This window comes from Chinchilla lanigera, unplaced genomic scaffold, assembly GCF_000276665.1.
Source record: "Chinchilla lanigera isolate Chin_1 unplaced genomic scaffold, ChiLan1.0 scaffold00080, whole genome shotgun sequence".
In the NCBI taxonomy this organism is placed as follows: Eukaryota; Metazoa; Chordata; class Mammalia; order Rodentia; family Chinchillidae; genus Chinchilla; species Chinchilla lanigera.
The window spans coordinates 3749773-3768438 of NW_004955481.1; the positions used below are offsets into that span (position 1 = coordinate 3749773).

At 34.5% G+C, this 18666-nt stretch overlaps 1 protein-coding gene across 1 annotated transcript in view; it reads right to left on the reverse strand.

Annotated features, from left to right (window-relative positions):
• Nucleotides 1-18666, reverse strand: part of Taok1 (TAO kinase 1) — a gene marked incomplete in the record, with an annotated part of 137524 nt that overhangs the window by 51087 nt on the left and 67771 nt on the right. The window contains 4 exon segments of the mRNA XM_013503358.1: nt 1531-1627; nt 2336-2381; nt 4153-4254; nt 7347-7418. Coding sequence (XP_013358812.1) covers nt 1531-1627; nt 2336-2381; nt 4153-4254; nt 7347-7418 — 317 coding nt within the window.

Consider the following 18666-nt stretch of genomic DNA (forward strand, 5'->3'; position numbering starts at 1 on the left):
TTGGTTTTTCTCTGGTACCAGGAACCGAACTCACAACCTTGCACTTGCCAGGCAGGCGCTTTTTGCCGCTGAGCTAAATCCCCAGCCCCTCGATATTTTTTTTAAAAAAGGGTTATTTACACCATTTCAAACTTAATGATCTCAGATTTTCAAAATCACTTCCTTAAAACAGTAAACGAAGAAAGTTATAGATTCTACTTTTCTTTATAGATTCTTATATAATGGGATTGTATGTCTAACGAGTACTACAACATACTTTTAACCTTTCAAATTCAAAAAAGAAAAACTAAATTTCCAAGCAGTTGTTAATTTTTTTTTTTTTCTTTGTCTTTTTGAGACAGGGTCTCGCTATGCAGTTCAGGCTGGCCTTGAGCTCACTCTGTAGCCCAGGCTGGTCTCGAACATGCAACAACCCTCCTGCCTCAGCCTCCCAAGTGTTGGGATTACAGGTGTGCACCACCATGCCCACAGCATTTATTCATTCTTATCAAAGTATTTTAGTGCATATAATATAATGTGTATCTAAGGGCCAGGGATATAGTTCAGCGGCACAAGTGCCTGCCTGGCAAGCACAAGGTCCTGAGTTCGATTCCTGGTACCAAAAATAAATAAATAAGTAAATATAATGTGCATCTATTTTCTTTCCATTTGTTTTTTCAAAAAAAGAGTATAATGCTTTTTATTTTTGTTTACTTTGGGGGGTTTTGTTTCTTAGGGGATGCTGGGGATTAAAACTTGGGCCTTTTACATAGAGAGGTACTTTGCAGATAAGAATATCCTATGTTTTAATTCCAAGTCTACTACTCATTCATTTGCTACCATTAGACTTATCTTGGACTTTACTAATTTCATCTAAAAAATGATAACCCATTAACACATAATGATCCTATGACATAATTTAATATGTACTGTCTAGTTGATATATATATATAATTTTAAAATGCTAGTTTCTTTCTAAAACAGCTAAAACCAATTTAAAAATACATTATAAAGTAGTATTTTAACCTCATGGTTAACAGCTATTACCAAGAATTGCTAGGGATTAACGCTCAAAAGTGTAGTTCTTGTCCATGTCACAGACTCAAAGGAGCAAATCTGCAATGATCAGTCACCAGGAAAATGAAAGATATGTTAAATTCTATCTCTAATCTATTAGCCTTTGCAACCTTCAGGAAAGTATAGTCACAAATTGGGGCATCAGTTTCTTACCTATATAATGAAAAAGACACACTATATAAGGCCTAACACCTTTTCCAGTCTAAAAATTAAAGGGTTCTTAACTAACTTTCTACCACAAACCCACAAAGTATATATTTAGAAGGCCCAGTGATAAGAGGTACGGAAAGATAGAAATTATCCTCAAAAGAGAGACCAACTGTATTACTATTCTTTTAAAAACATGGATAATTTTTTTAAAAGTTTATACAATTTTGTTTGGATAAAAACAACAAAAATTTCAGGGTTACTAAACTTTAGGGCTGATAAATACAAACATCATTTGCTTGTCAATAGAACCGTCAAAGTACTTACCTATGGATCATTGTATGAGAATGTAAGTAGGCTAATCCCTGGAGAGCACCATGTGTTATTGCTGCTATTTCCACTTCTTGTAATGGCTTTTTGTGAACTTAAAATAAGAATTTATTTAAAGATAATTATTACCTAGAACATTTTGCATAAAAAATATACATATCTGATGTATGAGTAATTTCTAAAAACAGACATTTAGCAAGAAGAGATTTATATCCCACAATGATAAAACAAGGCCACTGAACTTCCTAATTAGTACACAGTTGTGCTGGCTGTTAAATGTAATTCTCAGCCAATTTCCTTCTTAGCTAACACTTTTTTTCTCCTTTTCTTTTTTATGGAGACAGGGTCTCATTATGTAGTTCAGAATAGCCTCAAACTTGCAATCTTCCTATCTGCCTCAGATTACTGAGTGTTAAGATTACAGGTATGTGCCACTCCACCTGCCCTGAGCTACCATACTGAGTAATTATTTGGTGATCATGAAAACAAACCCAATTCTTCCATTATTCACACTTATTTTTGTTTTGAACAGAAGGAGTAAATCAAGATGTATGACAAAGAATCCAGAAAAATACTGGAAAACTTACAATGAAGGAAAACTTGTATTTCTATACAACCATATAAGACTTATAAGAATAGCATACACTGCACTGTACTGAGACACTGGGAAAAGCTAAAGATCTTACTTTTCCTAGAAAGTTCTCATGTTTCTTTAGTGTTAACATTGTTTAAATAATCTCTAACTGAATTACCATGTTATTCTGTTAATACTTTTTTTCTTTAATCATCAAAGGAAACCTACCTTCTAGTAAATCTGAAGCAGATCCCAAACAATACTCCATTACAAGCTATGGAAACAAAAATTATGTAATCATTAAAATATAAACATTCTACTTGAGGTAAAATTAATTTACCTAGGAGGTCAAGGAGAGAATGAAGTAAAACTCCAGTCACCATTTGTCTTTAAAAAGTTATACATTTAGTAATTACTTAAATATATGTATCAAATAAGCCAAGAACACACTGATCTTTTAATGTCAACATGTAATAACTTCGGTAGCTATGAATCTCATGACTAATATATACAGTATATATACAGTATATATACACACATATAAATATACACATACAACTGTTACTATTAAACTTTGAAGTTGTTAGGTGGTGGGAACCTAAACTCTGGAACTGTATGCATAATGTTTAAAGGTAACGAACGGTTGGTTCTCTCCCTCCTTTTTTCTCTTTTAGGTTCGCTACTATGCTGCAAGTTGCTCAGGCTGGCTTTGAACTCCTGGGCCCAAATGATCCTCCTGCCTCAGCCTCTCAAAACAGCTGGAACTACAGGCATATACCACCACTCCTAGCTTTAAATGTTTCCTTTAAAGCAAACACAGAGCACCATCTCTGTGCCAGATGTTTTATATATATAAACCATTTTAATACTCACAACAACCTTAAAAGTTATACCCTATTATTATTATTAAGCCACAGAGTTAACCTGTCCAATGTCACTGCCCTTTCTTTAACCATACCCTCAATTTTAGGAGCCATCACCACTAAAATCAAATTAAATAAAAATCCCCCAGATACTACAAATCTAAATCTAAGCCAACTATATTAAAATGATAATTAGCTGTGCATTATTATTTAAAATAAGGAATAATTCCTGGTTAAAGGAGATTTTAATTTTCTCTTAAAAAATAGTTATTGCACATATATGGTACCACTGCAGAATAACTACCATACTGCCTCAATGTAAACAACACAATAAAATTTGTTTGTTTGTTTTTTTTTTTTTTGGTTTTTTTGGTTTTTCTCCGGTACCGGGAACCGAACTCACGACCTTGCGCTTGCCAGGCAGGCGCTTTGCCGCTGAGCTAAATCCCCAGCCCCTCAACACAATAAAATTAATCTCTACTTTCCTAGCACTTGGGAGGCTGAGGTAGGAGGATTGCTGCAAGTTCAAGGACAGCTTGGGCTACAAAGTGAGTTCAAGGACAGTGTGAACTGCAAAGTGAAACTCTGTCTCAAAAAGACAAAAACAAAACAAAACAAAAAGAAAAACTTCTCTAGTTCTTGTAAGAAGGTATCTCAATTTTCTGCCTTTAGTATTGTTCAGCCAAGGAATCATGACCAATTCAAACTACCAAGAAAGACACTTCTGGTTAAATGAGTTACAATCTATTTATGTTAAAAAGATATGTTAACTTTCATTCTCAAGCAATAGGACTATTTTTCCTTTTTTTGGATGGTACCACTGACAGTATCAGAGGACATTTTATCATTTATGTGAAGGTCAAGGGAATTGTGAAGAAAATCTGCCGTAGACTTTTTTTTTTTTTTTTTTTGGTACCAGGAATCGAACTCATGACCTCAGGATTGCCAGGCAAGTGCTTATGCTGCTGAGCTATATCCCTGGACCCTGCAGTAGACTTGTAGAAGTTCTATTACCTCTCGCGCAGGATGCTGGAAGAGAAATGCTACATGTCCTCTCTTAGGATGAACCAGCATTTCAGGTGTTTTTGCATGCCTTTGAACAAGTAGTTTGAGACATTTTGAATTCATTCATTTTAAACCAAAGCCATCTAAAATTGCAACAAGATGGAAACAGATACCAACCCATGCTGTGTGTTCACGTAAATAGCAGCCTTTGTATTCTATACTGTTGGGATGTTTTATTCTTTGTAGAAACCTGACTTCCTTAATAATATCCTGCCATTTCTGTGGGGAGAGAAAAAGGAATAAGAGAAAGAATTATGAACAGCTGGCTTTCCTTAGAAAGCTACAGAAGAAGAAAGCAATTATTGGATTGGGTTAACAAGAACATACAACTTTGCTGACTTAAAATTTTTAGATGAAATATCAAAATAAAAAATTTGAAAGAAATTGATTCATATAGTTTATGACTCAATTATATACCTACAAAATTATTTCATTCAAGTAGGACAAATTTTAGCTTGATAAAATTTATGATCAATGAGTCTTACTAAAATTGTATAGTCATACATCATCAAACATGTTGATGATAACATACTATGTTCAGCAACATCTCTTCAAAAGTCTAACCTTTCCTTTGTTATTGGTAGCCTTATAGCCCTAATTTGCTTGCCATAAAGTTCGCTTTATTGTATTTTTGGCTTACTTCATCTATCAAATGTTAGAGTTAGTTTACCTTTTATTTTTAATTCAAATGAAACAAGCAATTCCTCTGAAATTTAAGTTTCTATATGCAAACTCTGTAACTTGTTAGTGGAATAGTTAGTTATTATCTAAAGAAAATTCACAGAAGAAGCAATATGAACACTTTTCTATGTATTTTGCTACGAGATTTCCTCATTAATACTGACCAGGAAATATAGGTAAATATTTGGCCTTAAGCTAGTCCATGAAAATCTTAAGCATTTAGGTCATTTTGCTTTTTTTTTTTTTTTTCTGTAATGGGTATCTAACATACCCAGTCATTTTTTTTTTAGGGCTTGAATGTGTAATCTTCCTGCCTTCCAAGATAATGGAAAAATATCTAAGATTATTTAGTGTAAGAATAAAACCAACCATGGTGGCATATTCCTTTAGTAACCGAGCACTGTTAGGAGGCTGAGGCAGGAAGGTCACAAATTTGAACCCAGCATGGGCAACTTAGTAACTCAATGAGACTCTCTCGAAATAAAAAATAATTCTAAAAATGGCTAGGGATATACCTCAGTATGAAGGCCCTGGGAGCAATCCCCAGTACTAGGGGGAAATAAAAGGCAACTATGGAACCCTAAAAATACAGGTCCTTGGGTTCATAACCAGAAATTCTAGAGGCTTGGCAGATTAGGATGGTGACTACCAAATTGTTTTGTGTTCTTGTTTTAACTTTTTTAAGCTTTATCGTTGACATAGGCTATGTAATTAAGAGTAGGGAAAGTAGTGTAAGAAAGTTTTCAAAAATGTTTTGTACTAGATTTAAAAGCCTATACCTCTGATGTTATTTCACAAGTCCTCAAACATGTCAAAATACGTTCGTAGTATTTTATATAAAATGTGTAAGATGTATTATAAAAAATTCAGAAAATCTGTTTTACTAGGTTTTAAATTTCAAATTTCAGTACTTTGAGAGGCAAAGTCTTAAGAAAAATTGTAATCTATGTAAAAAAAATTTTCATGAAAGATATCAATATTAGATGCTAAAAATGATGCTGTAAATACATGTTTTAGTCTAGGTGTGACTGATCAATTAGACTTTCCGCACAGTGTAATTGATAGCCAGGTGAAAGCTAGTCCTAAAGTTGTTTATACAACAGTAAGCAAATTTAAACCTAGAAGATACATTAATAATTTTTAAATATTAAAATGATGGAAAATTATATAATCATGATGGTATTATCATACCCAGAGTATAATCATCACAGAAACAAGATTTAATATAAAATAAATTCAAAAATTAGGATAACAAAATATTGTTTAAAAAAGCAGCAATTCCACACTGAACATTATACTAAGAAGAACTGAAAACAAGGACTCAAAGAAATATTTGCATAATTATATTCATAGCATCATTATTCAGAACAGCCACCCAAATGGGCAACTCAAATGAACATTTATAGATGGTATAAATACAAATACGAGGTATGAGTGTGTGAACGGATCAAAAAGAAAGAAAAACCTATCACATGCTACATGTAAAACTTTGAGGACATTAAATTATATGATATAATTTACATCATATAAATAATACATTATTATGATTTAAATTATATAATTATATATCATTAAAGTATATGATATAAATCAGTCACAAAAGGACAAATATTAATGCTTCTACTTATATAAAGTACCTAAAATAGTCAAATTCGTAACAGAAACAAAGTAGAATGGTGGTTGCTAGGGGGTGGGGAATTTTCGTTTAATGAGTACAGAGTTTTAGTTCTTCAAGATGAAAAGCATTCTGGGGAAGGATGGTGATAATAATGGCAAAAAAATGTCAATGTACTTAATGCTACTGAATTGTATACTTAAAAATGGTTAAAAGATGGTAAATTTTGTTGTATGTATTTTACCTTACTTAAAATTTAAAAAATAAGTTAAAGATTGTCAGAATCCCAGATTTAACAGGTAGATTGCATTTTACAAATAAATTTATGTAATTAATCCCAATAAATACAACCTAAAAACAATGACAATAATTAAACTATAATGATGAATCAATTTTATTCTTTGGTTTTTCAAATTGTATACACTACCATTAATTAAAGTTTGTTTAAAACAACTATCATATGATTTCTAAACCATTTTGAAAGATTATATCCCACATAATTTACTGTAAGGTACATCTTACTGTACTTTAATTTTTTAGAAACTAATTATCCCTCCAAGATATGCATACAATGATATATTAAACCATAGTTTAGAAAAATGAAACTAGAGACACAACTTGGGAGGTTTTTGAAATGTTACTGATTTTTTGTTTAGGTTTTAATTAGCAGTTAAATGGGTACTATCACTGAAGGATAGTGATGGGCACTATACCTTTTTTTATTTCTGGAACCAGGAATCAAACTCACGACCTCGCACATTTGCCAAGGAGGCACTGTGCCACTGAGGTATATATCCCTAGCCCTTACACTTTTCTTTATGTATATTATACATTAAAAATTCCTATCCTTTATCTCCATTAAAAATGATATGTCTGGGGCTGGGAATTTAACTCAGCAGCACAGTGCCTGCCCAGCAAGTGCAAGGTCGTGAGTTCAATCCCCGGTACTGGAAAAAAAAAAAAAAAGATATGTCTCTCTGTAACATGCCTTTAAGTATGTATATATTTAACCTACTTCAGTAGATTGTTTTCCACTGTAAGACATTTTCTTGATGGCCACCACTTCATTGGTACGTACATCTCGTGCCTAAAAAAAAAAGAAAGAACCACTGTAAAAAATAATGGAATAAATCTGAGCAATCAGTTCTTTTGAAAATAAAAGCATTTGTAAACTACCATGTCAAAAAGGGTATCACAACTGCTTATAGCAGAGGAAATAGGAAGATGTGAGCCAAACCCCACAAAATAGCAGATACGTATGATGAGCAAGTCTAAAATCTAACCAATTTTTTTTTTTTTGGGGGGGGCGGTTTTTTGAGACGGGCACTTGCTATGCAGTTAAGGCTGGCCATGAGCTTACTTTGTAGCCCAGGCTGGTCTCCAACTCACAATAATCCTCCTGCCTCAGCCTCCTGAATGCTGAGATTACAGGTGTGGGCTACCACACCCAGCCTAAGTCTTTAGAGCTAAAGAACTAAAGTTAAAATTGTATTCTATTAGGGACTTTTAAGTAATTAGGTTTTAGCTGGTCTTACCATACAAAAAAAAGTATGTGAGATAACAGGTATGTTAGTGTACTTCACTTTAGTTACCATTTTACTATCTGTATGTATCCCGCACATCTGAGTTATAAACCTCAAATATACACAATGAAATTTATTTAAAAAATAAACCATATAGAAGTCAGGCATGATGGTGCAAGCCTGTAAGTCCCAGCACTTGGGAGGCTAAGGCAGGAGGATTGCACGAGTTCAAGGCCCATCTGGAACACACAGTGACACCCTGTCTCAAAGACAGGAAGAGAGGAGGGGGAGGGGGAGACGGAAGGGGAAGGAAAGGGAAAGAAAGGAGGGGGAGAGGGGGAGGGAAAGAAATGTTCAAAGCACATTAAAAAATAACACTATTATTATAGTTTGATCTAAAATAACCCCCAAAAGGCTCATGTGTTCAGAGGTGGGGCTAGGACACTATTTTCTTCAGTAGATTTAATCTATTCGTGAGTTCAGTACTGAAGGTGTGGCCTGTCTGGAGGTGACCTAGAAGAATATTCTTTTCTGGGGTCCTTTCCACCCTTCCCTGGCTCTCTCACTTTTTCTTTCTCCAGCAGGTTTCCTCTACCATATTCTTCTGCCATGTATTTCTGCCTTAGAGCCAGCAGACCATGTAATGAAACCTCTAAAACTATGAATCAAAATAAATCTTTTCTCCTTCAGGTTATATATGGTCAAGCATTTTGTCCCAGTAACATAAAAGCTGACCAATACTACTATATAGCAAAATTCATAAAATTATTCAGATGCTGGTATTTTAGAAAGAAAAAGGAGTGTTTGTCTTTGAGTAACTCAGTAAAAGGACAGTACAGAAATTTGAGTAGTACTATAAACAAAGAGATAAAGTGAGACCCTCTCTCAAAAAGACAAAAAGCAAAAACAAACAAAAAAAAAGACATCAGGAGGAAAAAAAGGAAAGCTATCCCTTTTATTTATTTATTTATTTAGAGACAAGGTCTTGCTATACAGTTCAGGCTGGGCTTGGGCTTGCTTTGTAGCCCAGGCTGGCCTCAAACTCGCAATGATTCTCCTGCTTCGGCCTTCCAAGTACTGGGATTATAGGCATGCACCACATAAAGCTCTTATCCCATTAATTTCATAAAGGTAGTACCTGTAGCCAAAACCTCAGAAATAGCTCAAAATGGAAAGTCAGGTAACAATTTTGTTTGTAAAAGTATACAAGAAGACTCTAACGTTAACAAACCAAATCTTATAGTACATGAACAGATCATTTGGATAAAATGTACAATCACAGAAATGTAAAAAATTTTGACACTAGGAAAACATTTTATGATTTAGGGTAGGGCTCTTCCTTATTATGTGTGAGATCTTGAGTTCAATCTCCAGCAGTGCAAAATAAATAAAAATGACAATCCATTTTAAAATTTCATAATTCTCCACATTTTTTTAAAGTCAAAGGGAAAAAACACATATAAACCTTCAATAACTGCTGAAGATGCAGGAAGGGCCTAATTATAGTCAATTGCCTAGAAGGCCAAACTCTTAAGAGAACCAAAACTAGAAAGGTAATTCCTAACTGGGGGTGGTGGTACTTCCACTCTAGAGGCTAAGAAGGAGAATCACAACTTCAATCCTACTCTGGGCAACTTATAAGACCCTGCCTCAAAAATATAAAAAGGCCGGAGATAGAGCTTAGTGTGAAGACAAGGGGTTCAATCTCTATTATTGTTTTAAAAAAAAAGAAAACTTGGCAACATGATAAATCATATCCTCTGAAAACAACCACTATCAGAATCTAGACAAGAATCTTAACATGTTTCACAATGATTACTTAATGATATTGTGGAAATTCTGGGAAAAAAACTCCAGAAAAATGGTGACTGACTCTTTAGAGAAGAAGCAAACTCTCATTATGTATAAATAAAATGAGTCAGACGTGGCGGTACATGATTATAATCCTAGCTATCAGGAGGCTAAGGCAGGAGAACTACAAATTCAAGGCCAGCCCAGGCAACTTATCAAGACCCTGCCTCAGAACAAAAATAAAAAGGGTTAGGCTTATAGCTCAGTGGTAGAGGACTCCTAGGTTCAACCACAGCAGTGCTATTTTTAAAAGTATACGTAAACTGATAATATATATTAAGACACAGGAGAAGAGCTGCAGAATATTAAAAATGAGTTTTGTAGAACAGAACCATCTCAGATCATCAGGCTTTAATGAATTCCAAAAGACAAAATGTTCTACAATTATGATAATGATTGCAAAACTGATATTTAGTAAAACTCACGGAAATGTAAACTTACAACTGGTAAAGTTATAGAACATAAATTATATCTCAAAAAGAATTTTTTTTTGACAGTCTTGCTGTGTTATCCAGGCTGTCCTTGAACTTCTGGGGCTCAAGAAATAATACTGCCTTAGCCTCCTGAATAGCTAGAGTTATGGTGATGTACCACAATAACCCACTTAAAAACTTTTTTTCAATAAAAGACAGGTATCTATAAATTATGACTCAGTAATTGTTTAAAAAAAACAAACAAAAAATATTCTGCAGCTTATCAGCTGTGGACTACTAAATGGATCCTGAGAAGAATTAATGATATGTCAATTTGAAGTGCCAGTAGATTACTTATTGCAAATGCAAAATGGACCCTTGCATGTCCTGCTTAAATATGATTTTTTTCCCCCAAAACTACTTATCTGTGAGCCCCTTAATTTTGGTATAAATAGTTACAGTCTAACAGTTTTTAGTAAGATCAAATTCATAGGCAGGGTGTGGTGGCACAAATCTGTAATTCCAGCACTCAGGAGGCTGAGATAGGATTGCTGCCAGTTTAAGTGCGTTCAAGGCCAGGCTGAACTGCATAGTGAAACCTACCTCAAAAAGATGAAATTCACAGACCATACAATTCAATGATGGTTAGTACTTCACATTTTTTGAACATTTTCCTTAACAGGTAATCTTTTTAAGTATTTTACAGTAACAACTTTCTCCAGAAAAAAAGAAAATCCCTATGCTATCTTTACCTATCATTTTCCTATCTCCTACTCCTAAGCAACAATCTACTCTCTATCTCTAAAGATTTGTCCAATCTGGACATCTCATATGCATGGAATCACATATGCAATATCACATGGAATCACGTGGTCTTTTGCGACTGACTTTTTTTCACTTAACAAAATGTTTTTGAAGTTCATAACTATTGTAATAATGTACTACATCTTTACATTTGCTTCATTATCATCTATGTATCTTCTTTGGAGAAATATCATTCCAGAACCTTTACTCACTTTTTAAACCAAAAATTGTGACACTGAATTATGCATTTATAATTCTATATAATACATAAGACAAAAATAACAAAGGATATAAAAAGGGGTAAATGATTTCTATATTTTACCTTCAGTGATATAACATTAACAAATAAATAGACAAGGGGATGAAAGTCTTCTAGTAGAGGATAACGTAACAAAAAAGTTTATAAATATGCTTACATAATAATATACTGTGTAGGTCAGAGTTAAGTGAACTAGGAATAACTAAAAAGGAACACAATAGTACATCATGTATTCTCATTATGAAAGAAATTTTGTAAAGATAAAATTTACTACAAGTTTAAAGACAAGATAGATTCTGTAAGAGAAAAAAGAAGAACAAAAATCAAGTGAATAGGGAAAAATACAATCAATGTGTTTAAAACTAGGACATTATAAAGAATACAAATTAGGGTCGGGGATATAGCTCAGCAGCACAGTGCCTGCCTGGCAAGCATAAGGTCCTGAGTTCAATTCCTACTACCAAAAAACAAAAACAAAGAATATATATATTAATTACATGTATATGGTCTCAAGACTAGTGTGAATCACACTAAACAGATTTATGTAACCACTGAAAATACAAATCTTAGCCAGGCATGGTGGTACATACCTGTAGCACCAGCCTGATAGGAGGCTGAAGCAGGAAGATCACAAATTTGCACCTAGCCTGAGCAATTCAGTGAGATACTGTCTCAAAAAATAAAAAAGTGCTGGGGATGTAGCTCAGTGCAAAGGTCTTGCGTTCAAACCTCAGTACTGGGGATGCGAGGATATAAAATTTGCAAAAAAAGCACAGATTAGTAAAATCTTACACCAGAAAATAAGACATAAATACTACATCCTGTCTTTAAAAATGAACAACTACCACTCACAATAATTTTTACAAAATAAATAAGTAATTGTATCATACATGGTCACCTACATTTGTTAGCAGGCTACATAGTTCCCAAACCAGTGTTCACTTTGGCTTTTTTATGGTGTATAAGTTATACCACAAATGTAGCCCATCTACTGCCATCACATTGCATCTACTGACCAATCTACTGACATTACATAGGCTCTACTTTAGGTACTAGAAACTAATAGAATGTTTATCTTTCCTGCCATCAAGAGGCAATGTTCCTCTTGGATATCTGACTCTCTGGTTTGGTTTCAAATACTGTGATACCAGTCCTTGATTAGCTTACCTGATGATGGTCAAGCTGGCTCAATTAAAAGCGTTTTTTAATTTAATGTGATCCCTACTGCAAATTAACGAAAATTTGGTGATGTGTTGTTTTTAGTTATCTAAAAAAGATTTGATCATTGAGTCTTTCCCTTATATACTCTATAAATGAATACTACACATTTAACCCCTTCATGGGGTAGGAGTGAAGAGAAACATAATAACAGAAGAATATACATATACACGCACATAGGTTTATCTGATACCACAGAATATTAAGGTTAGTGACTTAGAAACAGATTTATAGCAAAAATACTCAATTATGGGCTATATTTAATCTCTCCTTATCTGTATGTTATGTATGTATGAGACTTTAAGACAAATAACAAAAAAACACCTGCTCTAAAAAGTTGCTCCTGACTCCTCTCCTTCCATTCAATTACTCCTGGGATTGTCCTAGGCTTTGGTTTCTTAGCTTCTTAAATCAGCATTTAAACGCTCCCCACCCCCATTTTATAAGTCAGCTCAAACATACAATGAAGTTGGTATGGCACAGTAATCCTTTGTTACATCTTCCTCTATATCAGAAATCAAATTTTTTTTTCTAAAAGGTAAGATTGGAAATATTTTCAGTTTTGTAGGCTACATGTAAAATCTCTATTGCATATTTTTTTTTTTTATGGTGGTACGGAAGATCAAGCCCAGGGCTTTGTGTATGGATGGGCAAGCTCAACACCACTGAGCTCAACCCTCAGCCCTGTCTTGTATTTGTTAAATATAAAAACTATTCTCAGTTTGGGACCTGAGAAAAAAACCAGTTTGGGTTGGACATGGCACATGGACTATAATTTGTTAGCCCCTATTACAGATAAATCCATAGCTAACATTGTTCCACATTTACTCTGAAATTTTCTATCTAAACACATATCATTATTATTATTGTTTTTATTATTTTATTACAGAAGAGTCATTGACAATATACATTCTGATTCTTGGTCCTAAAAATACTTCTCTACATATCTCCAGAAAGAAGAATATTCTCTTGACTAATCACAATACAATTATCAAATTCAGACTTTTAGGACTGATAAGCCAGATCTGGTGGTATACAACTATAATTCCAGGGTTCTGGAAGGCTAAAGCAGAAAAATTCCAAGATGGAGTCTACCAAAAAGAACCCAAAACAAGGCTGGGCGTGGTGGCGCATTCCTATAATCCCAGCACTCAGGAGGGAGGCTGAGGCAGGAGGATCTTTACAAGTTCAAGACCAGCCTGGGCTACAAAGTGAGCTCAAGGACAGCCTGAAGTGCAGAGCGAGACCCTGTCTTGAAAAGATTTAAAAAAAAAAAAAAAAAAAGAACTCAAAACAACAAAACATCAAACACATTAAGAATGCAAAAGATCTGAAGATAACCATATTTGCATTTTTTACATAAACAGAACATTACAGCTAACAGAATATGGATTATACATAATTTCCAACACACACTTAAGAGAAAATATTTGCAAAACGTAATAGCCTAGCATGGTCACCCATGCCCATGGTCCCAGCTACAGGTGAGGTTAAAACAACAGGATCTCTTGATCTCACAAGTTTGAGACCAGCCTGGGTTTGAGGCCCTCTCAAAACAAACAATACGGAAAGTCCATTATACATCTATCACAATTGCTCAAAAATGACTATGAAATGTTAGATTTTCATGCACTGTTGACTGAGTCTTGATGAAAAACTGTGGTACTTGGCTATACTTCTTATTTATTTTTGAGACAGGGTAGTGCTATGCAGTTCAAGCAGGCCTTGAACTCATGATGATCCTCCTGCCTCAGCCTCCTGAATGCTGGGATTACAGGGTGCAACACCACGCCCAGCATGTCTATAAAAATACACATATATCTACCCTAGGATGTAACCATTCCATCCTCAGTATTTACTTTAGAAAAAGGAAAATTTAAATCCCTAAAGAGAAGTGTTCAAGGATGGTGACAGCAATTTTATTCTTAATAACAAAAAAACTGTAAACAGTCTAGCTTCTAATAGAATGAAGAAATAAACTACTATGGAATAATCAATTAAAATGTGATAGCTAATTTTTTGTGTCAGCTTGGTTGGGCCATAATACCCAGATATTTGATCAAATGGTATTTTATGAAGGTTTATAGGAAACTATTTTTAGGATGGGACTTAAATCAGCAGACTTAAAGCCAACTGTCCTCCAAAGAGCAGAGGGCCTTAGGAAAACAACAGACATCCTCTGAGAGCAATGGAATTAGGGTAGCAAGCTATCTTTTTTTTTTTTTTTTTTTTGAGACAGTTTCACTATGTGGTTCAGGCTGGTGTCATATTCAGTGATCCTCTTGCCTCAGCCTCCTGAGTGCTGGCAGTACAGGCATGCACCACCATGCCCACCTGTAGCAATCTGTCTTCTAACTCAGACTCTTTCTTGAGTCTCCAGATTGCTGACCTTCTCTGTAAATTTTGGGTTTGCTAGCATTATGAGCCAATTCCATAAAATACATTGTTTTCTTTATCCATCTGTATATATGTATCCTATACATCTGCATAAAAAAACTACCAAATAAATATATATCATAAAATATTTTCCTTAAAAAAGATTCTTTAAATTAATATTATATTGTTTCTGAACCTATTCTACTTTACTCTTTGCCTACTTGGGCACTAGTACCACAGGTCTTTAGTTATTGTGTTGTAGTTTTCAATAATTGACAATTCTGGCTCCTTTCAACAGTCTCCTCTTTAGCTGGGCGTGGTGGTGCATACCTGTAATCCCAGCACTCAGAGGCTAAGACAGGAGGATCACTGTGAGCTCCAGGTCAGCCACGGCCACACAGTGAATTCAAGGCCAACCTGTACTACATTGGGAAACCCTGTTTCAAAAAGCCCCCAAAATGAAATAAAATAAAATAAAATAAATCCTCTTTAAATATCCTTTTAAATTATTTTCTAGTTTATTCACATTGCTTCATTCTTCTTTTCTTCTTTTTCCCTCTAAACTGACAAAAATATTCATAAGGAAGAAATATGATGATGTTCATCATATTATTTTTAATAGCACGAGGAAGAACCTCAACAGCTAATCATATGGAATAACAAAAGCAATACATATACAATGACTATGAAAAGCAATTAAATGATATATATAAAAACAATTAATATGAAAAATAAACACAACAGAATGCATAAAATAAATGACACCATTTATTTTAGAAAGTAAGTTTTAAGCCAGGCATGGTGGCACATGCCTGTAATCCCAGCACTTGGGAGGTTGAGGCAGGAGGATCACTGCGAGTTCAAGGCCAGCCTGAACTACATAGTGAGACCCTTTCTCAAAAAAAAAAAAAGCAAATCATGAATATCAGAATTATGTGTTAAAGATATGTGTATGGTGAACAATCATCTAGGTTTAGCCTGGACTAAGGGGTTTTCAGGATATAGCACCTTTACTGTTAAAACTGAGAGGATACTGGCCAGACATAGGTAATAACTCATCCTCCATATATTTAGATTATTTCAAAGGCTAAAAAAATAAAAATGAAATATTACCAATAGTTATCTGAAAGAAAATAATTAGAAGCTATGGTTTCATTCTGCTTTTTTATTTTAAAAGATTAGGGTGACACACTTTTATACAAATAAGCAAAGCTTATTATGGGTATTTTATGAAAAAAAAATCTCAAAACAGAATTAAAGAGTCAAAAGAAAACCAACTCAGCTACACTGACAACCAAAGAAAGCAGACTAAAATCAGAAAAAAGTCCAGACATTATAGGAATAAAAAGTATATGATAATACTATTAACAACTGTATATCCATGAATTACATGACAAATTACTAGAAACACAAATTACCTAAATTAATGCAAGAAATTTTTTAAATCTTTAACAGTTCTATAAGGAGAATAAATCTGTAATTAAAATTTTTCCAAAAGAGGAAAATCCAGAATCAAATGGCTTTGTTACTGAATTATTCTACCAAATACAAAGAATCAACACAAGGGGCAGGGGATACAGCTCAGCGGCACAGCACCTGCCTGGCAAGTACAAGGTCCTGAGTTCGATTTCCGGTACCAAAAAAAAAAAAAGAAAAAAAAATGACAAAGGAATACTTCCTAACTATGAAGTCAGTATTACCCTAATACAATAGCAGATAACATATCGCTAGAAAATTACAGGTCAATATCTCTTATGAATATAGAATAAAATATCCACAATACCATATTAGCCAACCAAAACCAACAGCATATTAAAAGAATCATATACCATGATGAAGTAGGATTTTATCCAGAAATGCAAGAGTAGTTCAACATGACAAAAATCAACCACAGTATTCAAATGCAGGAAAAAAAAAAAAAAAAAAACCATAATCAGCCAGGTGTGGTGCTTCACACCTGTAATCCCAGCACTCTCAGTACTCAGGAGGCTGAGGCAGAAGGGCTGCCCTGAGTTCAAGGCCAGCCTGGGCTACATAGTGAGTTCAAGGCCAGCCTGAAGTACATAAGCAAGACCTTGTTTCAAAATAAAAACCAAACCAAAACAAAAAAACCACATGATCATCTTGACAAAAAACGTTTGACAATTCAGAACACTTTCACAATAAAAATACATGAAAAACTAGGGATAAAAGTAAAAGAGACTTCCTTAACATGATAAAAGTCACAAAAAATCCAGTACCAAAAATATAGTTAATAGAGAAATTTTGACTAGGATCCCTAAAATCAGGAACAAGACAAACTGCTCATTTTTACACTGCTACTCAACAATGTACTGTAAGTTCTAGCCAGAGCAATTAAGGCAGGAAATACAAACAGAAGCCATTCAAATTACAAATAAATAAATGATCTCCACTTGCAGATGACATATGCTCATATATATCTTCCCAAAACTCCAAAATAAAGATATCAGAGCAAATAAATTCACAAATATATAGAGTATATAAAATCAACTATCCACATACATCAGCAATGAACAATTCAGGGGATGGTGGTATACACTTCCAATCTCAGCTACTTAAAAAACTGAGACAGGAGGATCTCAAGTTTGAGCCCAGGCTGGGTAGCTTAGAAAGACCCTGCCTCAAAATAAAATAAAGAATGGGGATATAGCTCAGTGGCAGAGCACCTGCTCTAGATGAAGGCCTGGGTTTGGAGAAATGTCAATTTTAGTCATTTCGCCCATTTGTAAATTTGGGTTGTTTATCTCATTGCTGTTCAGTTGCAAGGGCAAAAGAGGGCAGGGGCTGATACTCTGAATATTCATTCATTTATTCATTCATTCATTTTTTTTTTTTTTTAATTGGGTCTTTTTGAGACAAGGTCTCGCTATGCAGTTCAGGCTGGCCCTGACCTCACTTTGTAGCCCAGGCTGGTCTCCAACTCACAACGATCCTCCTGCCTCAGCCTTCCGAGTGCTGGGATTACAGGTGTGCACTACCATGCCCAGCCCTATACTCTGAATATTTAAAGAACCCCTATAGCTCAGTAACAAAGAGACAAGCAATCCAACTTTACAAATGGGCAAAAGGTACAGAACAGACGTTTCTCCAAAGAAATACAAATGGCATGTGAAAAAATGCTTCACACCATCAGTGTTTTAAGAAATGAAAATCAAAATCTTAGTGAGATACTACTTCACACATAGGGTAGCTATAATAAAAATACTAGGATGGATGGTTGTACACAAACTATCAGGCTATCTTATAGATGTGGGAAAATTGGAATATACTTAATACTATTAGTTGGAATGGAAATGGTATAGCACCTACAGTGCTGTTTGGCAGTTCCTCAAAATGTAAACATAGACAGGAACATGCAATTCACTGCTAGGTATATGCTCGAAACTGGCAACAAGGACTTATTAGAGTTAAGAAAATAATATCTCAAAGTATGGATGGCTATTTGACATGGTGAGTACTTTGAACCAAAAACAGAGTCAGAACCAAGATCTCTCTGACCTTCAAAAAACCCTTTCTCATAAAAAGTCCAAGAAGCAGCTTTCTCTGAAGGTTTTAAATTGTGTGCTATATTGAGTAATGCATTCCATCCTGCCCAAGACATGACTTATTCCTTCATCCAGTGTATCCACACTGAGCATGCTACCCACCATTAGCAACTTAATAGCTATCTTAGTTACCAGATCAACTGTCATGGTATCTCAGTGTTTGTGAGACAAGGAGCAATCAGGCAATACTTTTGAAGTAGCAGCCCAAGAAAAAAGGAGCAGGCAGCTGCGACTTTTGGCAATGAGAGTGAGGAAATAAAAAACAAAACAAAACAAAACAACAACAAAGGCCTGGGGATATAGCTCAGTTGCAAAGTGCCTGCCC